General features: G+C 43.8%; 3 protein-coding genes across 6 annotated transcripts in view; 1 reads left to right on the top strand and 2 right to left on the bottom strand.

The window, feature by feature from the left end:
- Nucleotides 1–1,030: 1,030 nt before the first annotated feature.
- Nucleotides 1,031–5,126, bottom strand: LOC125988273 (nuclear receptor subfamily 4 group A member 2). Of its 3 annotated transcripts, none has more exons than XM_049753255.2 (7): nucleotides 4,851–5,126; nucleotides 3,959–4,755; nucleotides 2,469–2,598; nucleotides 2,242–2,399; nucleotides 1,977–2,176; nucleotides 1,727–1,905; nucleotides 1,031–1,584 (listed from the first exon to the last, which is right to left on the bottom strand). In XM_049753255.2, exons 2-7 carry the CDS (start codon nucleotides 4,748–4,750, stop codon nucleotides 1,337–1,339), a joined length of 1,707 nt encoding a protein of 568 aa, XP_049609212.1. In that variant the 5' UTR covers nucleotides 4,751–4,755; nucleotides 4,851–5,126; the 3' UTR covers nucleotides 1,031–1,336. The 3 variants fall into 3 exon arrangements, with proteins under 3 accessions (XP_049609212.1, XP_049609214.1, XP_049609213.1); XM_049753257.2 differs by having other exon boundaries at nucleotides 2,242–2,396; XM_049753256.2 differs by having other exon boundaries at nucleotides 3,959–5,126.
- Nucleotides 5,127–5,553: 427 nt separating this feature from the next.
- gpd2 (glycerol-3-phosphate dehydrogenase 2 (mitochondrial)) lies at nucleotides 5,554–15,951 on the top strand. The gene is made up of 17 exons (XM_049753242.2): nucleotides 5,554–5,697; nucleotides 6,703–6,809; nucleotides 9,027–9,195; nucleotides 9,261–9,385; nucleotides 9,453–9,550; nucleotides 9,621–9,784; nucleotides 10,327–10,491; nucleotides 10,571–10,715; nucleotides 10,788–10,981; nucleotides 11,044–11,178; nucleotides 11,250–11,425; nucleotides 11,931–12,062; nucleotides 12,125–12,283; nucleotides 12,485–12,597; nucleotides 12,686–12,764; nucleotides 12,835–12,933; nucleotides 13,940–15,951. Exons 2-17 carry the CDS (start codon nucleotides 6,708–6,710, stop codon nucleotides 14,063–14,065), a joined length of 2,181 nt encoding a protein of 726 aa, XP_049609199.1. The 5' UTR covers nucleotides 5,554–5,697; nucleotides 6,703–6,707; the 3' UTR covers nucleotides 14,066–15,951.
- A 2,558-nt stretch (nucleotides 15,952–18,509) lies between these two features.
- LOC125988295 (fibronectin type III domain-containing protein 4) overlaps nucleotides 18,510–21,723 on the bottom strand; it is an 11,475-nt gene continuing 8,261 nt past the window's right edge. For both annotated transcript variants that reach the window (XM_049753333.2, XM_049753332.2), the window contains 3 exons: nucleotides 21,228–21,317; nucleotides 20,981–21,147; nucleotides 18,510–19,794 (listed from right to left, as the gene is read on the bottom strand). In XM_049753333.2, coding sequence (XP_049609290.1) covers nucleotides 19,753–19,794; nucleotides 20,981–21,147; nucleotides 21,228–21,317 — 299 coding nt within the window. In that variant the 3' untranslated portion in view covers nucleotides 18,510–19,752. The remainder of the gene's footprint in view (nucleotides 19,795–20,980; nucleotides 21,148–21,227; nucleotides 21,318–21,723) is intronic.

Below are 21,723 nucleotides of genomic sequence, written 5' to 3'. Positions count from 1 at the left end.
CCGATAAAGCTTTAAGCTGTATTGATGCCGGATGGGTGCAGAGATGAAAGTGAGCGCTGACAAACTGATGAAAATATTATTTGATGTTGCCGTGTGGCCACAAGCCGGCCCGGAGGCTGAAAGGTCTCCAGCATCCTGGAGGAAAAAAAAATATATATTATTTTTAAAGTTGGGAAGTGGTGGCTGCTTCACTGGAACACTGCTGGTGTACCCAGTGGCAATTTACACAATTTAATTCACGCTTTGATAGCACCGCTGTTACGTCGTATTTATAGAAATCATCAATACTATTCAGTCGCAGGTACATTTTCAGGTGCAGTGCGCAAGAAATAGTTATTTAATAGCGCAACAGAAATGAAAAACATTTAATTAAAATACGTGACACGAGAAATGCTGATTATTAGAATTGGAGGATGCAAAAATGCTGACATCAGCGAGGGCCTTGTGAGGAGGAATTTGATATTGGATTGATATTGATATTGTCTGTCTGTCTGTCTGTCTGTCTGTCTGTCTGTCTGTCTGTCTGTCTGTCTGTCTGTCTGTCTGTCTGTCTATTAGTCTGTCTGTCTATTAGTCTGTTAGTCTGTCTTGTTGGTATGTCATTATTATTATTTATTATTATTACTATTATTATATTACTATTAGTAATAATTAATAATTAATAATTGATAGTAATGATAAAATAATAATAATGATAATTGTCATTATTATTAATAATTGTATTATTATTATTATTAATCATCATTATTATTATTATTATTATTAATATTATTATTATTATTATTATTATTATGAGTAGGAGTAGGAGTAAAAATATTAATGTATTCATTATCACACAGTAGCTCTGCGTACTGATATTACTATAGTTAATTGGTACATTTCCTCCAAACATCAATCACTATCCTAATCAGAATACTAAATTGGCTGCCGATAAACCTTTATTGATTTAGTGACCTTTCGTCGACCCCTTGCATGTGAAGTTGACCCCTTTTTTTCACAGCTTCTTGATCTGATATGAATGAGTCCAGCAGCCCTCAAAGGTGATTTATTCAATTAAACGTGACAAGACCATTACAAATATAAACAAAAGCCTCCTGAGGACAGGATTTCCACATTCATATTCACACGTCAATTATGATTTTGCAAATTCAGTTTTCCTATTTAAAAAAAGGGAGAAGGGAAAGGAAGAAATTGCATAAAAATCACAATCAAATCAAAATTCACATTTAACATGAAGAGGTCAATAAGAATGAAATGTCTTTCTGATCTCCAACAAATCATCAATCAACACGGGAAAAACTTCTACCATTGTCCTTGAACGTATCCTCTGGCGTCTTCAAAAGGGCAACGTGTCGAGGAATAACTTATCTATGATTGCGGGTGGCGGCACCAGATCCTCCAACTTTAAATAAAAAATCCTCTGCAGGCCTTGAATGCACAAAGTGCGAAGTTCAGGAAGCTTTTCCACCAGTCTGTACAAATGCTTGGCGTCTCTATCTGCATACACGCTGCCGTCCTTCAAACATTGGACCACGCTACTCTGCAGCTCCTCCACCTTCCGCGCTTCCTTCAGCCCGTGTCGCTCTGTCCAAAAACATCACATCAGATGTTAGCACGTCATATAGCCTAGCATAACAGATGATGTGACTTCCTTGACACCAATTGCTACGTTCCTAGTATTTACTTTTGTGCACAGAAATTGAAAGGAGCACTTGGATCATCTCACCAGTGACCAAGGCGAGGGCACATATGCAGGAGAAGGTGGAGATGTCCAAATTCATCCTGTGTAGATTGTTGGAGAACTCGACGATGCTATCAATCCACTCGCCAAATCCCCGCAGACATTGGAGGCGGTGCCACACGGAGCCGTCGCAGAATATCAATTTATCTTCATCGGGGTTCGATCTGAGACCAAATCATGGCGTGTAAATAATCCTCGTTTGTTTTTATGACCACATTTCATTCGTTCGATTTACCTGTATGACAGACGTAGCACAAAGAGCTCCAAAAATGACGAGTAGAACAGAAGGTCTTGATCGTGTTTGGTCAGAGAGACAAATCCCGGAATCTTTAACGCCCACGCCCGAATCACTTCCATCGATCGGGTCAGGAGTCCGTAAAACTGACGTACATGGTGAGCATCATCTCCCGGAGGACTTTCCGGGTTTTCTTTGAACTGCACAAATGAAGAAGTGAGTCATCTGTGGAATGAAAGCTCCTAAGCTGAAGAACTTTTCTTACTTTGCCGTAGTCCAGGCGCGAGGGCGACGGGTTGGACTCCACGTGCGCTCGGACGAGGGAACTCAGCAGCAAGTTAATCGGCGGGGACGAGTCGAGGAGAACTTTGGATTTGGAAGGAAGACGACCCCTGCGACCTTTTAGACTGTCTGTCCGCACTACTGCAGAGTATGAAGATTCAAACATGAGGTCATGTTACAAGAAACATACCGGCAAGGTTCAAAGGTTACCTTCTTTGACCATTCCGACCGCCAGGCATTTCTGGAAGCGACAGTACTGGCAGCGGTTCCTCCTTCGTTTGTCTACGGGGCAACTCTTGGCCGCCAAACACACATACTTGGCATTTTTCTGCACTGTGCGCTGGAGGGAGATGACAACATTGAGTCAAACCTTCTATTGACAAAAAGTGTGGGTCGATATTTTGGTCACAGTGATAGCAAAGTGTGTAACGGTTCTTCTCCATTTGTGTTTTGATCAGAAGATCTAAGCATGCTGAGATGTTTGTGTGGAAAGAAATGGCAAAAGGCTTTTTGAAAAGAAGCAGCTCGGTCCTTCTCGGTCCAGTGGGAGCTGCGAGGCGCCTAATGGCATACGGTGTGCCGACAGGTCGGTCTGGGTAAATACGGAGGTCGTGGGCATTCATAATTGAGTTAATTGTCCGGGGAATCTTGAGCAAAGAGGGGTTCTTATTCGTAGCACGTCAATGGTGGGTTTCAAACAGGACATTTAGCCCTGTCAACATTCGGGGCATGAGGTCAAAAGCGGGCATGTGAGGTAAAATCTATTTTTATTATTATTTACTTTGGTAAAGAGCCATTGTCCCCACGGGCGTGCTGGAGCCTATTCCAGCAGTCATCAGGTGGGGGACAACCTGAACCGGTTGCCAGCCAATCGTAGAGCAGACGGAGATGAACAACCATTTGCACTCGCACTTAGGAACAATTTGGAGTGCTCAATCGGCCTACGGAGAATGTTTTCGGGATATGGGAGGAAACCGGAGTGCCTGGAGAAAACCCACGCGAGCCCGGGGAGAACATGCAAACTCCACACAGGAAGGGTTGGAGGTGGAATCGAACCCGCACCCTCCTAACTGTGAGGCGGACGTGCTAACCAGTGCAACACCGAGCCGCCCGGCATACAGGGTTAGTAGATTCAAAATGTTTTGTATGCCCAAACTGCATATTCAACTTTTCTATTTATTTATTTAAATTTAAGTTTTTTTAAAAAAATATTATTGGACTCGTGTGACAACCCGCCACTTGAATAAATATTATTTTAACTATTTAAAACTAAGAAAGGTGAGAATATTTCCTTGAACTCATTTTTGTTTGTTTGTTTTTTTACATTTTCAAAACATCCATTCAAATACAAAAGGTAAAATCTGGGAATAATTTAATCTTTATGTCATTTTTTTATTTTAAGTAATCATTTGAATTATTTCAACACATAAAGTCTTTCTATTTTTTTTAAATACAGCAGCAGCTGTGACTTTGCCCCCTGGCTGGCTTTTGGACCCCCCTGCTCCAAAATAAATGTAATATTTTCAATATGGTGTCTATATAGCTTGCAGCTTTCACCAAAAAATAATAACAATAAAAATCGTGTCTCTGGCTCTTACGCATAACATGTGTTTATCCAGTGGCATAAATGACAATCAACTGGGTACTAATCTGAAATATCGGAAACACCTAAATATCGTTGAGGTAAATGTACACCCCACCTTGAAGAATCCTTTGCATCCCTCGCAAGTTCTCACTCCGTAGTGCTGGCAGGCTGCGTTGTCCCCGCACACCGCGCACAATCCCTCCGCGCTCGGTCGTCCTCGGCTGGGGGTGCACGTGGAAGGACTCAGGTTGTTCCTTAAGTGCTGAGTATGGGCGAGCTGCAGAGGGTGAAACCCCGCACACCCCTGCAGTCCGGTACAGCAAAAAAGACCCGAAGAGTCCAGCGCTTGGTCCACATTGGTGGACAGGTGGAAAGGGCGATCAAATTTCATGGGGCTTGAAAAGTTCCGATTGTCTTCTTCAGTATGTTTGATGGAAAACAGTGAGAATCTGGATAAGGAGTTTTTCCTCTGTGCCGAATAGTCTTGAGGGATCAGAGGACCAGAGTCCTCCCATATTGGTGGACTTTGAAAGTTGGGCATGATGGGTGCGCGCGAGGATGAAGATTGGTAATAGTAAACGGAACTGGTGGAGGAGAGCAAATCAGCCGCCTGCAGATGTTGCCCAGGTTGAAATCTCGCTGGGCAACCACGCGTATCTTCCGTCTTGACGCACGACAGCTCCCGGTGATGCGGCATTTGGAATAGACACTGGGGCTTGACGTCGTAGCCGCAGCTGTAAGCTTCTGCGCCCGACGGCGAAGCTGAGATTTCACTGTTCGCAAGGTCCATGCTGAACTTGACAAACTCCGGAGTGATGAAATCACAGCTCCGCTCTCCGACGGCGCTCTGAGACGCCGGGCTGGCTCCTGGAGGAGAGGAGCTGAATTGCGTCTGCACGCATGGCATGGTCACTGAAATTGGATTTAAAAAGTGCAGTAGAGTATATTACACACTAAAAATAAAAATGTATTGATTCGGAATATCAGACAATATTCTGGTAATTTACCTTCAATCTTGGTTGACGGAATGTAATCCAAAACGGCTGCAAGTCTTTTGCCGTGCAGCGATCATGAAGTCCACTTGCTGGTGGCAAATGCAGATTTGGGTTCCAGAGACACCGACAATGTGCTTTTGTGTGGGTGGTGCGTACGCGTGCGCCACAACCATTACGCATGTGTGTGTGGGGTCTCTCTCTCTCTCTCTCTCTCTCTCTCTCTCTCTCTCTCTCTCTCTCTCTCTCTCTCTCTCTCTCTCTCTCTCTCTCTCTCTCTCTCTCTCTCTCTCTATCTCTCTGACCCTTCAGCATCTTTTTAATGGGGTGAGGTTTGTTTTAAGGTATTTTTTGTGCAATATATTTAATATATGCAAGTACAACGAATCTGCGCGTAATACGGCTGACTGTCTTACAATAATTTTAAATTACTTTAGAAATAAAATTTCTGTGTGGTGTTTGATGAACGCTTGGGCGAAACCACTCCTTTAAAAGATACAATTGTAATGGCAACGTAATACTGTATGACGTGTTGTTAATATTTTGTGTGCCAAAAGACGACAGCTGGTGGCACTTGGCTCTTTGTAATGATCCCTCGAAGGACGTTGGGGGACTTGAGCAAGCCGCTGCTTCGTTACGTCATGCAAAGGCAAGGTCGTCTATTCCGAGCTGTGATTGGACAAAAAGAGCAGACGCGCGTACTCTGATTGGTGGAAGCTCACGTCATTCAAACGTAGCTCCACTTCCTGGTTGAAGCTGTCAAACTCATCGGGCTACCAGACAGGCTAGGACAACCGATGCCTCGTTCTCCGCCCTGCATCGCCCTGAGCGACCGTTTATCAAGCCCCAAACAAGGCAATCTGTAAGTGAAAAGCGCCTCATCTTTAGAGTCATTTATAATCTCAATTATTATTCAACATCTTTATGGTCCGTTTGTCAAAAGACATAATGTAGTTCGCGCCTCGGAAGCCAGTACTGTAATAACCTTGTGTTATTACGCATGAAAAAAAAAGATTTTAAATTAAAAAACCCACAACAAAAACAGGAAATCTCCTTTCTGCTCTAGTCAGTTTGTATGACGCATTGTGTTTTTTGCCCCTCTTTCATTTTCACATCACTTTATTCGTCAGCGTTCGTCTCCCCCCAAAGATCAAACCGGAGAGCATTGTAATCCATAGCAAGATGTCAGCTTAAGATGAGCGCTCAGTGCAGGAGACTTCTCGTCACAATAACACGTTTGGCATTACTACAGCCACCCAGAAAGCCCCACTACGCCCTCCGATGCTGACTCATAATTTTGTGCATGTCGGCTGAGCCCCGGGGCTGGCCCAGCATTGGCGCCTTCCCTCAGCAGCGTGACTGAGTGTGGACGAGCCGGCTCATCCAGCCTCGCCTTCTTAACCCCCGGCCTCATTATTGTCATTATTTGCATTCACATTACAGTGTAGCTTTTTCTAATGAGCTGCCAAGCCAAGTTGTGTTAAAAAATAAATACACTATCAGAAATAAGAAAACTCACACAATTAGTTCGGCCATTATTAAACATTAATCCTCAGGAAATAAAGTATGAAAAGCAGTCCTCCCCATTAGAACAGGAAGCCTAACCCAAGACTTTGCAAATCAGAAATAATTAGACTCATTAATAATATAATATAAATGCAAGAAAATGAGCTAAAGCCGGTGAATTCCAGGTTGGAGAAAAACTTTTCTTTTTTTTTTAAATAAAAACTGAAAATGGGTTTCACAGACCCAATCTGGGTTAAACAGAACCGCAGCATTCACCACTTGTTGGGCTCCTCCTTACTCCAGTTTGAGGTTGGCACGCCTCCTATACGTACCCCTCATAACACGTTGCTTTTTTTTGCAGGGAATATGGCGTTCAGGAAGGCGCTCAAACGGACGGCTATGATCGGCGGCGGAGCCGTCGCTACCGTTTTTGGTCTGTCACAGCTCGTAGAATATAGGAAGAAGCAGGTAAGTTGCAAATGAACATTGTTGAGTTGAGAAAAAGTCTTATATAGCATGTTGCATCAGGATGTTGGAATGTAATTGATGCCTTTAGGATATACTACCCTATTTGTACCTCATATGTTTGCCAGATGTTACGCGTGAAAGAGTGTTCATTTTAAACGTGGGTCACTTGTTCCTGTGACTTACTAAAATGAAAAGTCATTTATTGGAGGTGTGGCTAAAAAGGGTTGGGTCATTCCTTGCAGGTCATTCCTTTTTTTTTTTTTTCTACAACACCAGAGCCATACAACATTCATTCTTTCCCGTTCTTAACTTTTCTTGTCCCGCCACCCCATTACACGCCACACAGTCTATACATGTGACACTAGTGATAAATCATCTTGCAGGGTTTTATAACCTTCGTGCGAAGCACAGAAAGATCGTGTTTCCTTACATGTGAAGAATTAAGCTCCTCCACTGCTTAAGATGAATTCATCACAGCACTTTAAAAAGAAATCTGTGCAACGTTTTCAGAGAAAAATTACTTTGATTCATGTACAATTTTTGTGTCAGGAACTACTTTAGATGACATGAAAGCACGGAAAGGGGTAGATTGTGCTTTCTCATGCTGCTTAGTCACTGGTGACTCATCTCATTTTTGATTTGCACTGGGAATGGTTTCTAAGAAAAGGAAAATTGCAGGTAGGACTATTATTACTTAAATAAATAAATAAATAAATAAATAAATAAATAAATAAATAAATATGAAGGAAGGACAATTTCAGGTATTAATTATTAAAATAAATAAATAAATAAATAAATAAGTAAATAAATAAATAAATAGGAAGGAAGAAAATAATGGAGGAAGGAGGGAAGAAAATAATGAAGGAAAGAAGGATGAAAATAAGGAAGGAAGGAAGGAAAGAAAGAAGGAAGGAAGGAAGTGTAGTCCGAGCCAAAATTGTTGTGCAGTTTTGCAAAACACAGTGCGCCTTTAAAAAATCCAAAGACCCTTTTACAAGGAAAATGACGGGTTCCAAAAAAGATAATCGATACACACGCACAAATGAAAATCTTTGCCCCGAAATAATTGAGGTACCATTCATTTCAATGGGGGAAAAAAACTACCATCAGGTTCTACTGTACATCCTCGATTTCATTTGTCATTTTCACCTTTTTTCGTCTCGACTTCATTTTGTGTCGGCATTTCTAAGATGCTGTCAAAGCAGCCCGGTGTTTTATAAATAAACAAACACGCCCTGCCCTGCCACAAAGCCTCATGGGGGCATCTTATAGCTCCACGTTTGATGTTTTAGTGTCCAGCCTTGACGCTTTCGTCATCCGAGAGGGGCGAGCAGCTGGGTTTCCCCTCGACCTTTGACCCGACGTAGACCTATATTTGAACATCCGCAGAGCTACCACATAGCAGCCTTTATTTAACTGTGCGTGCTAATGTGAACTTTGTTTGTGTCCCGTTGCAATAATGTCTTTCTCTTGCCTGTCACCGCCTACCCAACCAAGAACGGATCGGTAAGCAAGAAGCCGATGTTGATGAAATCTAATCATTTCCACAATAGTTTGTAATCATGCATGCCTCTAATCCCAGTAATTCTAATCCCCAACATTTAGCTCTGTGCTGATATTATTTTTATTTTTTCTACCTATCATCACAGAGAGAGAGACGATGATTTCAGTAGCAAATTGCAAAAGCCTGCTCGCATTTGCAAGTCAAATGGCGCATGTGCTCTCAAGCAGCTTGATGCAATCATTAAACTCGGAGCGAAAAAAAAAAAAAATGGAATAAATATTTCATTAGCTAGGTGAGATGGCACGTCCTGGTGTCAGAGGGGGGACTGTTGTTGTGATTATGACTTCAAATCATTCCCTAATCAAATGCAGGACATGAATGACTGCGATGATTTGTGTTGTGTGTTTTTGCAAGTTGCATGTTGCAGCAGGTCGCACCGAGCCTCGACCCCCCCCTCCCCCTAAATCTGGATTTTTATCAACGCTGACAACGAGAAGACAAGCGCACACTTTGCAGCTTAACATTAACAGCGCTAGTTAATTTTTTGCTAACATTCATTTTGAACTTGGATAGAACGTAGAAGAGCTTTGCTTTTGTTTCTCGTAGCTTAACGCGAATAGCATGCCTCAGGTCGCAGCAGATCCACGGGCCCGCTAACTTTCTTCTAAAAACCAACGTGGAGTAATTTCCGCGCCCGTCTGCGTCACATCCAGGCTCGGTTAGCTCGCGTGGCGGCAGAAGCCGAGCTGAAGGCTCCCTTTCGCCACGAGCTTCCCTCGAGGCGGGCCCAGCTCGCCACGCTGAAAGACAAAGACTTTGACGTCCTGGTGATTGGAGGCGGAGCCACGGGTGTGGGATGTGCCTTAGATGCTGTCACGCGCAGTAAGAACCTTCAGTACATTTCAAATTCTTGTCAAGATGTTCCCTGTGAGCATTCTCCTCTGTAGACCTTCAGACTGCTCTCGTGGAAAGAGACGACTTCTCTTCCGGCACGAGTAGCCGGAGCACCAAACTCATTCACGGCGGCGTTCGCTACCTCCAAAAGGCCATCATGAAACTCGACTATGAGCAGGTATGGAATGCCGAAGTTCCTCGGTTTATTATCCAGATGTTTCTTGAGTGGATATCTCCCACAACAGTACATGATGGTGAAAGAAGCCCTCCATGAGCGAGCCAACCTTCTGGAGGTTGCTCCTCACCTGTCAGCGCCACTTCCAATCATGCTTCCTGTTTACAAGTGGGTTGGTACTCATTTGGATTTTTCCAATCCATGTATCGTTCCTCACCGTTCTCACGGGTTATCCCAGATGGTGGCAGCTTCCGTATTATTGGGCGGGCATCAAGATGTACGACCTGGTGGCCGGCGTTCAGTGCTTAAAGAGCAGTTACGTCCTCAGTAAGACCAAAGCCTTGGAGTTCTTTCCCATGCTGAAGAAGGACAAGCTGGTGGGAGCCATCGTCTATTACGATGGTAAGCGGCGGACATTTTTTTTTTTTAGTAGAGTTTATAGTTTATTTTTGAAGAGCTGAGTAGTTTGACCTTGGTCTTTTCTGCTGAGATGCCTTCAGAGAAATATGCGGTGATGAAGATTTCCAGGAAAGCCAAAGCTGAAAGTAAAATTGCTTTGAGTCACCCAAAATAAACATGTTGTTAACGGTCCTACCGTTGCCTCCATGATAGAAAAGTTGTTTTGGGTTTTAATGGTGACGGTCCAGCCAGTGATTTGTGGATCAGAACCTTCTGAGAAATAATGCAAAGCATTTCTGTTGTACATTCCGTCAGCCTTCTGCAGCCCCGACAGCCGGAGTGGAGGATGTTTTTTTTTTTTTCCCTTAATTTCTGCCATCTGGTACAATCACGCTTGTGACATTTCCAAAGTCTGACCTTTTCTCCGGCGATGCAATTGGTCGGACTGTCTACGCAACAAATGTCTTCTGCCTCCTGTCTGTTGTCTTCACCAAGGAACAACCAATGTGCTTTTATTTTTCCTTTCCCCGTCCGTCGCCCCGCAGGGCAACACAACGACGCCCGTATGAACTTAGCCATCGGCCTCACCGCAGCCCGCTACGGTGCCGCCATGGCCAACTACACCGAGGTGGTTCACCTGCTGAAGAAAAAGGACCCGCAAACCGGAAGCGAGACGGTATGCGGGGCACACTGCCGGGACCTTCTCACAGGTGGGCAAAGATTTCTCACTAGCCGTCGAGAGAAGCATTGGGCTGTCGATCACGTTTCGTCACTGCTTACCTGTCGAAGGCGAGGAATTCGATGTCAAAGCCAAATGTGTCATCAACGCCACCGGGCCCTTCACGGATTCGGTGAGGAAGATGGATAACCAGGAAACCCAAAACATCTGCCAGCCCAGTGCCGGCGTGCATATCGTCATCCCGGGTTACTACAGGTCTGGACCGTTCGATACACGGCAGGCACACTTTTCAGCTCATCCGACTGATTTTTTTTTTTTGTCACACAGCCCCGATAACATGGGCCTGTTGGACCCGGCCACAAGTGACGGCCGGGTCATCTTCTTCCTGCCTTGGGAGAAGATGACCATCGCTGGAACCACAGACACTCCCACCACAGTGACAGCCCACCCCATCCCCGGCGAGGACGACATCAACTTCATCCTGAATGAGGTCCGCAACTACCTGAGCCCCGACGTGGAAGGTAGGAACTGCAGTTTGGTCCGGGAGCTCATCAAACGCAAATGAAACTTTGTTACACCGCAGTGAGACGAGGCGACGTCTTGGCAGCGTGGAGCGGAATCCGCCCTCTGGTGACGGACCCCAACTCCAAAGACACTCAGTCCATCTGCCGTAACCACATTGTCAGCATCAGTGACAGCGGACTGGTCACCATTGCGGGTCAGCTTCTTTGTGTTTGGGGCGAACGGTTCATTGGGCCACTTTTATTTCAATGGCGCTTGCGTCCGCAGGTGGTAAGTGGACCACCTACAGATCCATGGCTGAGGAGACTTTGGACGCTGCCATCAAAAGACATGGCCTCCCAGCTGAGAAATGCAAGACTGTGGGCTTGATGTTAGAGGGCTCCAAAGACTGGACACCAACACTTTACATCCGTCTGGTGCAGGACTACGGCTTGGAGCAGGAAGTAGGATGCTTTTGTTTGTTCTATTTAGTCATAGCCCAATCGTACCAGACCAGAATTTCAGAACCAGCCGCCTACATTGACCGCTTCCACCTCGATGTTGACTTTAACGACGTCGACATTTCCAAGACTTGACACGTCAAGAGCCTGTATGCCGAACAACGGCATTAGCATGAAGTCCATCCGATCCATTGATTTACATCGGCAACAGTTAGCCACTACCCCCCCATTAAATTCGCTAGAACATTGTTTCAGTGGAGCAAAGTCATGGTGCGGTTCACTTACTCCTTATTAAAAGCGCTCGGAGGCGCTACGGAATATTCTTCAAAGGTCACTGCTGATATTTGGACAGTGTTTGCCCTTTTGCATGATGGGTAAGCCGACGATCTGAATAGCAAAACGCTGTTGTGTATTCTGTAGACATCTCGACAACAAGGTGCTCCAAAAAAATAATCCATCATTCTTGCAATTGGAGGTCAATTAAAAGCATACTGGACCTTCTGTTCAGGTCGCACAACATTTGGCTTCCACGTATGGAGGGAAGGCGTACGACGTGGCCAAGTTGGCCATGGTCACAGGACGAAGATGGCCGATAGTTGGGAAAAGGCTGGTGTCGGAGTTCCCCTACATCGAGGCTGAGGTGAAGCGCCACGGCGTCCAAATGTTGTCATCGTCGTCGTCACGGTCTACGTCCCGTCGCAGGTGCTGTACGCCATCAAGGAATACGCCTGTACCGCCATTGACCTCATCGCCCGGCGGACACGACTGGGCTTCCTGAATGTGCAGGCGGCCGACGAGGCCCTCCCGCGCATTGTGCAGATCATGGCCAAGGAGTTGGGCTGGAGCCAAGAGCGCAAGACGGTACCAAAACCCGCAACTATTTTCTTTTGAAAACTGGTGGAATCCCCACTTGGGTTTTCTATCAGCACAATAGGGAAGTCCACGCCTTAGACTCTAATACTGTGTACCTGTAATCCGAGCCTTTATTGTCACTCAAGGGAGGGAAAAAAACCCCAAACATCCCAGATCGACCGTGATTCTATTGACTTTTTTCAAATCTAGGCCGAGCTGGAAGCAGCCAAGAAGTTCTTGTACCAAGAGATGGGCTACCGATCCCGTTCGGAGCAGTTGACCAAGACATCCGAAATGACCCTGGACAACCAGGAAATAGCCAGGTACGAGCGTTCCCCGGCCAAAGGTCTGCCATAAACTCATGAGTCAGTCATCGAGAAGGAATGCGCTCGACTTTGATGTGCTCGGCAGGTACAAGAAGCGATTTCAAATGTTTGATAAAGAACGTAAAGGATTCATCACCACGCCTGATGTCCAGCAAGTCCTCGACGTGAGTCTCCTCTGATCGTCTTTGATGTAACTGGGTCAAGATTCCATCTGGTTTTCTTTTCTCTGTGTAGAGTATCAGTGTCCACATCGACGAGAACGCCCTCCATGAAATTCTGAACGAGGTGGACGTCAACAAGAACGGACAGATCGAATTAGGTGAATTCCTCCAGGTACGTGACGGCCTGTCGTCGTACGAATTGTTTTTCTCGCAACAATCTGCAAAAATACTCGGATGAACATTCTGGAAACGTGGAAAAAAAGCGAAAAAGTGATTGTCCGTCTCAGACCTGCCGCACAGCAGGTGTGAACTCTCAACTTAATTAGGACGGAGAATGCGCGACAGGTGTAATGAGACCTGCTTCCATCCGTCTGCAAATTACTTTCTCACTTATGCTTCGACTTGAGAAAAAGAGTCATTATGAGGGAACGTGATGACACTCTTTTGTCTTCATTAGCGCGAGCTGCTCTTGAGCGCACATCCGCTCGGACTCGCCACAGGAAAGCAGAATATTTTTGTGCTGGAAGACGTTCAACAACTCTCAAATACAAAGCCTTGTTCAACGGGTGACTAATATTGATGGAGGGAACCAGCTCGCTCCAAATGTCTGGATGATGTTTTAAAAGCGGCACTGGGCGAGACTGTCAAAACGAAAAATGTTGGCAGGGAAGACACGACATGAAACGTTTTCTTCCAGTTTGTCAACACTTATTTCCACTTGGTTCGTTTTCACTCGCATGATCGTGCGTGAAAAGTTAGTTATTAAACTTTGCCGTGAATGTAAATCAACTTAAGCGAGACATCAGGAAAGAGCCACGGTGAGCCACAAAGCGGTTCTCATTAGCATTTACCTTTGGCCGTGTTTCAGAGCCTCGATAGTGTTCATTAGCCTAATTTTGAGGTCACAGTTTGGCAATATTCAAAATGGCTCCCTCACAGAGCTACGTAGCAAAAAAAAATTACATTTTTTTTTTTGTTTACTCGATTTACTCGGCTGTTTAATTGGGCAGTCACTATGCTAGCTATTCGTAGCGATCGAGAGGAAAGGAACGAGGCGGGCCGAACAGACCCAGGTGGCGCTTTTGAGGAAAAAAAACTAGCAAGTCATCAGGTGTTGGGTTCATCGGAGCATGTGAAGGTAGTCAGATCGCTCACTCTCTTGATCATGTGTCATTTAGTTGATGAGCGCCGTCAAGAAGGGCCACGTGTCCGACAGCCGCCTGGCCATCTTGATGAAGTCGGCCGAGGAAACGTTGGATATGAGGGGCCCCGTGACGGTGGACCGAAGCGGAGGCGGAGTCTAAGCCCGAGCCCGGGCCGAGTGGGGCTCTCCTGTCAACAACCTCATTTGAATGACAATGCAATCAAGTTGTTCCTGCCTGTGTTTGGCCTGGAACGCAATCCAATGATTGAGGTTTGTTTTCATGGGCTGCAACTTGATTCGTTCTTCTCAGCATCAGGTGCCTCCGACGTTTCATAGCGCACAATGTGACAATTTATAGCATGTTTTTTTTTTTTTAAATCAAATCTGAAATTTCTACCTTTATAAACTTTTTTAACTCAGCACTGATTGCTGTCAATTCTGCTCTTCTTCTGGGAACGGAATCTCGTGCTTTATCGTATTGTTCACAATGTCTTCTTCTTGGGCTGCAACATTTGTATTCATCCTAATTGCAAGAAAAACAGGCAAAGACGCTGATTAGGACAAATTATTAGCCGACACACTCCTAAAACGTCTGGGTCAAAAATAACCCAAATTTGATGAAATAGCTCACCCAGCGCTAGCTGTGGCTAAAAGGTTCAAATCCAAAGCTGGCTTCTTAACACCTAATGGATTTTTTTAAGAGGAAAAAGCAACTTTTCCCTTTCAGTGAAATCCAATCTTCTGCTGGGTTAAAATAATTAAGCCAACCTCGCGCACTAGTGGCCCAATTTGCTCAAAGGCTGCATGCTAGCAAGCATGCTAGCAAACCTGCTAGCAAACATGCTAGCAAACATGCTAACAAGCATTTTTTCAGTATGTCCATTTTTCAGGTGTATGCATCGCTTACTTTCTCCCGAGAACTTTTCCCCCATTGAAAGTGTATTTCGTGCTCAAGTGCGGTTTCACGTATCAAAGTTTGTACACACATTCTAGAACGTGAAACCGTCGCTCTACTGTAGAACTCAAGTTAGCTGTCCAGAGGCCGTGCCAATCCGCAGACATGCAAATATATCTGATTGTTTGGCGTTATTGTACACGCACTATCTTGTGCAAGCACTTCACTGCCGATTTGCAGCCAACTTTTTATGCAAGCGAGACTTTTTAGGAAGCTGAATGTGGTCAACTTGGTCAACATTAGCCACAGCAACTGCAAACTCCCACTGACACTCATGTTTACAGGTTGTGAGCTTTAGCCGTACTCTTTCTGCTCTTATTTAAAATTATTTATATATATATATGTCATATATATTTTTTATTATAGACATTTAAAGTTAAGAGAAATTTACCAAGATGTAATGGAAATATTTACGTTGATTGCAAAACAGGGTTTTAAGAGGGATTCTATATTTTTTATGACTTAGTAAAAAATGCATGCTAAAGTATTGTATTGTTCTATTTTTGAAGTTGTATTTCCGTGTGAAAGGGGAAGTCTGTGTTAATCCCGTGAACGAGGTGCAACATCTCAACAAGTCGGAGCACACTCAATGTTTTGTTAAAGGAATGTTGGATGCGTGCCTTCTCAGGTTGAGGCAAAGCCACCACCAGATACTGACGACCACGTCATTGGACTATTTTTATTTTTTTTACAAGGGCTAAACTGAGCTTGAAGGTGTTCCTCAAGTTTCTCCTGCAAAAGCTCCCAAGTGACTTGAATGCATATTCTTGGAATCTCACGTCAACACGTGCCTCCGTTTTCAACGTGACCCCTCCCGTCAAGCAAGCTGTGCGTTTTTTGTCTTCCATTTTTTGACAGCGAAGATCGTCAAACTGCCAATGTTGCCTGTCATCAATCGCTCATTGCAAAACCGTCTTAAATCGCCATGTTTGATTGTCTCCTTTGGGATGAAATTACAGCTTTATCTATAGGCTCAAAGAGAATCATGTTCTGAGATTTTTTTTCCCACCTGGACTGTAAGAATACTTTTGAGCCAGTATTCTAAGGAAACAAGGCAATTATCAAATTAAATGTATCTTGTTGCTCTATAAGCTTTGTGTGTTTTTGTGTTATGCATTGACATCATTCCCACTGGGCACCAACCAGGTGACAGGGCGTCATGTGAACATGCCACCGTATACCTGGAGCAGTTTTGAATTGAAGCTATAGAATTTAAACTTGTTGGTTGAGATGGATGACAAGATTTTAGAAGAAAAAAAAAATCCACCCCAAAAAATGTATAGTATAAATTAATTTATTATGAGTGTCCTGTACTCAAATTAACAAATAAATGACGTCACACTATACATAAGGGTTTGGTTTCCTGTGGGTGACATTGGAAGATACCCGATCAAGTTCCAGCCGAACAAAATGTTCTCATCATGAACTCTGTCGAGGATGCAAGTACGGGAACGTATGTGAAACGACGGGACTTTTTTTTTTTTTTGTGAAAGGTCACGCCGAGATTTGAGTGACAGCTTTAAATCCTCCGATTACAATTTGCCGCAGCGGCGACGGCCGTGGATTGTTCGTGCGCTTTCCCTGGGAACGGCCGCAAGCGCGTGGAAATTAATCACAGGACAAATGTTGTCATGTGTTCGCTATATAATGCATCTTTTTTCACACTTGAGAATGTCCAGGCACGCCACATAAAAAAATGGTGCCACAATATGACCAGCTAAATCATATTTTGTGCTTTGCGTGTTAATCTTCCTTGTAAGCCACTTCATGATGCAAATAACGATTAAAGACTAGTGCCCCCAACAGGACAAAGAAGGGTTAAAAAAAAAAAAAAAAGCAACAGCCAGACTGAGATTTATGGTTTGAACCTTTCCAGATAACTGCTGCAGGTGGAACGAAGTGTCATTCGGTAAGGTGTCCTGACATTTTACCTGCATCGCACATATGCTCCCACTCAACGAGACGCCTGCGTATAATAAAAAAAGACAAAAAAGAAAAAAATCCCGACTAAAAGGGCCTTTATGAGTCTTATGCATTAAAAATCAAGCCGATTCTTTTTTTCGGGGGGAGGGTGTGGGGAATTCCTCATCACATTCTTCCTCACGTTGTACAATGTGTGGTGAGTGTCCGGCAACAAAGGTCCTTTTCACACTGGAATGTGTCGTGGGCTTCAAGTGAGTTATGGGATTTCCTGCAGTGGAAGTGCTTGAATTCAATCATTTGGTAACATCCATCCTTTGGTTTGCTGATGATCCTCAATGGGTTGGTGCGAGCTGGAGTCTATCCCTGCTAACAAGAAGAAGAAGAAGAAGAAGAAGAAGAAGAAGAAGAAGAAGAAGAAGAAGAAGAAGAAGGGTACACCCTCTTGGACAGGCCTCCCACTCACATTCACACCTATGGACGATTTCCACTCTTAAATCCTGGTTCTGCAGGGTCCAGTGTCCTGCATGTTTTTTTTTTTCAAATATATGCAACACACTTGATGGTCAGATAATCATCAGAATCATAACAAGTCTGATGAGCTTTCGTCTGTTGAGTTGCCTTGTGTATGAAATGTGCTCCTGAAATAAAAGTGTTCTTTAGAAGATCCTACAAGAACCCACGGCAGCTACGTTGCTTCATTCCCCACCAACCAGAGCAAGAACATCCAACATATAGTACTCACCCTTTTCCTCCAGCTGAACTTGTTTGTCGGTGTTCTGTTTCAAAGCCACTCCCCCTTCTCTACCCCTCTCCCCCCCTTTCTACCAGCTCGGCTTAATGACTGCTCTGAATGTCAGAGAGGGGGAGCTTGTAAAATACTGTCACATTCAATTCTCATTAATGAGCAGCTGAGATATGATTCAGTCACTTGATCGATCTTTTGTCTCTCCCTCGTATTCTCACTGACGAATTCTCGCTCGGTGTCACTGAGGATGACAGGCCTCGGGCGGGCTGTGGTATTTTGCTGTGTGGAGCGGGTCTGAACTGCCCTTTGCTTCAGACACCCTCACCTGAGCCCAAGCCCCCTTTTCCTGTTCTTTGTGTTCCATCTAATGTGGGTAGTGAAGACTGAAGGCAAAATAGAGCAGGAACATATTTTGCGTTTAAGAAAGAAGGTCGCACAATGCCCGCGGTGCTTCATCTGTTGAACTCCGACCTTGTGATGGCATTTGCCACTTTTCAATTGAAGCAGAAATATGAATTCTTTTGAAAATATGCCAAATATGTGCCACAGTGGTGGACATTGGTATTCATCTTTTTTAAGTAGGAAGATAATAGTGGTTACACCTCACAATTTAATCACTTTGTCACTTATATAGATGTATATTTTTTCTATTCGTTTTCTATTTTATTAAATTTAATTAATTTGATTTCCATTATTTTTTTCCTTCAATATTTTTATTTTTTTATTTTGGCAGTTTTACCAGAGTAGCACGTCTATCAATGCTCTGAATTACCTTCATACGGAGGACAAACAACATATTACTGTACCTTAACGTGGACATAAAAAATATTAAATAAATGTTCAAACGGCTTTCCATAAACTAATATCAAACGCTGCTGTGAATTAATATTTTTTGTCTGAGGCTTGCAAGCGTCAAGATAGAGCTTAAGCGCCCTCTGCAGTTCATATTCGTCATTACAGTCCAAACCCACCGACGACATGTTCAAACTTGAATTAGTTTAAATTAGGAAATACATCAGTACAATACATCATCTGTTTCTCGATGTCACATCAGACATAAGCAGCATCAATTTGCACAGGAGCTTCTTATTATTCGACATATGAAGTTTCAAGGTTACGAGCACGCTTAGCTGGATCAAGATAAAGCCCTTAAGATCCTTCTGGGTGCTCAATTGTAATTGACAAGAACATTAGTGCTAGTTTACCATTTCAAAATCTTTAATACTCACATCTTGGTGGTGAAAAGCTTCGCCCACTTCTACATGGAGTCTGACAAGAAAAGATGTACCAGGAGCAAGACTTGCAGACACAGCAGCACTACTGCAACTGGCCCGATTGTTTGTTTGGCTCCCATTGTTAATATTTATGCACATCCCGTGTCACCTTGGAAATGGCTGCAGCGGTTTGGTTTTCTCTCGCTTTCTTCTTCCACTATTTAATTTTTCTCACAGCAGGCCAACAGCAATTTTGGGGGAACATCTGCAACCTTCTTCCTGAATCAAATCTGCACATGTGCAATGAGATGGAATAGTCCATTGGAGGGGGGTCTGAAAATGACTATGACGGACTTCACCATGTCAAGTGTTTGAAGTAAATTTAAATAATTGTCTTTCTCAATCCGTTTTTGTGACATCGCTCTGGGAAATATTTGGGGCCCAGTGTTTATAAAAAAAACATAAAATAAAAAAAAACTCTAATATGGTTAGAACTTATGTAAGTCTTGTTTTATATTGCTATTTTGTTTTGTTTCTTACAATACTTTTTATTATTTGCTATGTGTCTTTTAAATGCTTGAAGGTGGTCTCCAAAGTCCTCCAAAATAAAATACATTACGATGATAGTTAGTAATCTAGTCATGTAGTTATTGAAAACAAACAAAACTCCTGCGTCTGCTCAGCCAAAGCTGTTAGTGCGCAAAAGCGAAATGCTCCTCACTCTGACAAAAAAAAAAAAAAGGAAAAAAACCAAATTTGCCCGTCATGCTTGCAAATATTCACTTCCGTCTTCGAAGGATCATGGCAGGAAGCCGGCCAGTCCCTTCGAGCAGACGAGAAAGCGAAAACGCTGCACACTCCACAACCAGGGTCAAAGTCACGAGTTGACGACTTCCTCTTTCTCACTTTTTCATTAGTAGGGAGCCGTGCGGCTCTCCGACAGGCCTGTTTAGTCTCTGCGATGAAATCGCGGCAAGCTCCCTGGACATCGATGCAACCGTGGACGGCTCTCAGACTCGAATGATGCTGATAGACGACGAGGCTCTGTGAAGCTGCGAGGGAGACAATTCGAGAAGCCATCAGTGAATCACTTCAATATTGCTTCACACACATCAGGCTCTCCAGATTACCAATACAGTGATCCCTCGCTACTTCGCGTTTCGTTTATCGCGGCTTCACGACATCGCGGATTTTTTTTTTCCAAATTAAAAAAAAAAAAATTAAAAGTAAAAATAAAATTTCTAAATTGAGGAAGCATGTGTCTAACCATTAGGACAATGTAGTATTGCTCCAAATGTTCGTTTGATTTCTTTTAGAAGTTCATTTTCGCGTGTTAGCACGATCGCGAATTAGCATCTTTCTACTAACTCTTCAGCTTGCCCAGTACTTCTTGTTGGTGACCGTACTTCACGGCTTTCACTTATCGCGGGTGGTTTTTGGAACCAATTATCCACGATAAACGAGGGATTACTGTATGTCAATATAATATTCTGACAGTGTATAAAAAATTGTTTCGTTGTGGCTGTGAAACTGAAGGCCCTATAAAACAATAAAAGTCACAATTACTATTTCTCATTTTGATATTAGATTTCAATGTTAAGGTTTACACAGAGATTCACTTCATTTCCACTCGGAAAGGGTAATAGGTGGTGACAGGAAGAATTGAGGTATTGCCATCTTATATCCAGCAGAGGGCGGCATAGGATACTTACAACACCATGAAAAATTAATTTGTCTCAATTTACACTCGTTTTGTACACAATGATTGTCATTGAGAAGTACCAAGCACGAAGTGAATGTTACAAAATTTGAAATAATTGTAATGAACCATTTTTGTCTTCACTGAATGGTTAGCATGTTTGCAGAAGCTACGTTTCCCTTCCCAGTTGTGGGATTTTGTTTTTCTGTGAGTTTGCTGGCCTGCCAGCTGAGAAGAAAAAAAAATGGAAGATCTAAAATATGTTAAGGAATATCTGATTTTTCCTGAAATGCAATATTTTTGGTGCCACACCCATCCCTGTACATAAAAACGGTGCATTATAAAGAACGGATACGCTGTTTCTAGCCTACTTGTTTTATAATTAGCCCCGATGGCTGAAAGCACAGTTGCTAAGAGATATGTGAAGCACCCACAGAAGCTGTTGTGAGTGGCAATATTTTCATCTGCCTGTTATGCATTGCGTAGGCACTGCAAAAAGAACAAAAAAGCCATGAGGGCAATAACAGTAAAGGAGTCACCCTGCCACTGTGGATGGCGCCGTTGTGGTAGATAGGAGAGCTAGTGGCGGAGGCGTTGTAGTAGGAGGAGGCGACCGGAACTAGCGGCCTCTTGGACTTTTCTCGAGTACCATTTGAGTCGTTGTCCTTAATGATGTCGTATTGCCGGCAGAACAGAGCGATGACGGCTGGGAAAAGAGATGCGTGAGTAGATAGCAACGCTGAAGTGGATTCATGGGAGACACAAAAAAAGCAAAGAGAAGCTGACCTGCCCACAGCAGCAGCACTGTGGTGATGATGAGCAGCTCTCCAGTCTGCAGGTGAGGGGACATTCCCAAACCTTCCATTGCTGGTTCATCTGAGGACACACACACACACATGTCAAAGATCGGAATGGAGCAGGGCGACCAAATGCAGCTAACATAACATCCTAAGCAAAACCAACAACAAGTCTGACCGACGGACTGGATAACGGAAACGGAACTGACCAACAAAGACATGAGACAAAAAAACGATCCGACAGGAAGCAGGACTTAAATACGAGACAGGTAACGAGAAGCAGGTGATTGTGAGTAGGGGAGGGGCCACGCGAACAGTAACCATGGTAACATAGACATAATAAAGCACCCGAGGACGAGTCGTGACAGCACACCACAGAATTGTTTTCTTCTTATTGAGTAGTAAATCTCCAAGGTGCCGTACAAAGACGAGCAACTTATATGCTGCAGGAGGGGGCCACAATTCATTTTTCAATTTTTCACCAG

The sequence above is a fragment of the Syngnathus scovelli genome, chromosome 2, assembly GCF_024217435.2.
Source record: "Syngnathus scovelli strain Florida chromosome 2, RoL_Ssco_1.2, whole genome shotgun sequence".
Taxonomy (NCBI): domain Eukaryota; kingdom Metazoa; phylum Chordata; class Actinopteri; order Syngnathiformes; family Syngnathidae; genus Syngnathus; species Syngnathus scovelli.
Note: the sequence above shows the minus strand (reverse complement) of the source record. Positions and strands in the feature narration are given on the sequence as shown.

Coding starts and splice junctions, on each gene's coding strand:
- LOC125988273 (XM_049753256.2), bottom strand. CDS start 4,750: ATGCCATGCGTGCAGACGCAATTCAGCTCCTCTCCTCCAGGAGCCAGC. Junction 2,400..2,468: donor GGTCGGAATGGTCAAAGAAG/GTAACCTTTGAA, acceptor CATACTCTGCAG/TAGTGCGGACAGACAGTCTA. Junction 1,585..1,726: donor TGCCCTCGCCTTGGTCACTG/GTGAGATGATCC, acceptor GTTTTTGGACAG/AGCGACACGGGCTGAAGGAA.
- gpd2 (XM_049753242.2), top strand. CDS start 6,708: ATGGCGTTCAGGAAGGCGCTCAAACGGACGGCTATGATCGGCGGCGGA. Junction 6,810..9,026: donor TAGAATATAGGAAGAAGCAG/GTAAGTTGCAAA, acceptor CGTCACATCCAG/GCTCGGTTAGCTCGCGTGGC. Junction 12,934..13,939: donor AATTAGGTGAATTCCTCCAG/GTACGTGACGGC, acceptor TGTGTCATTTAG/TTGATGAGCGCCGTCAAGAA.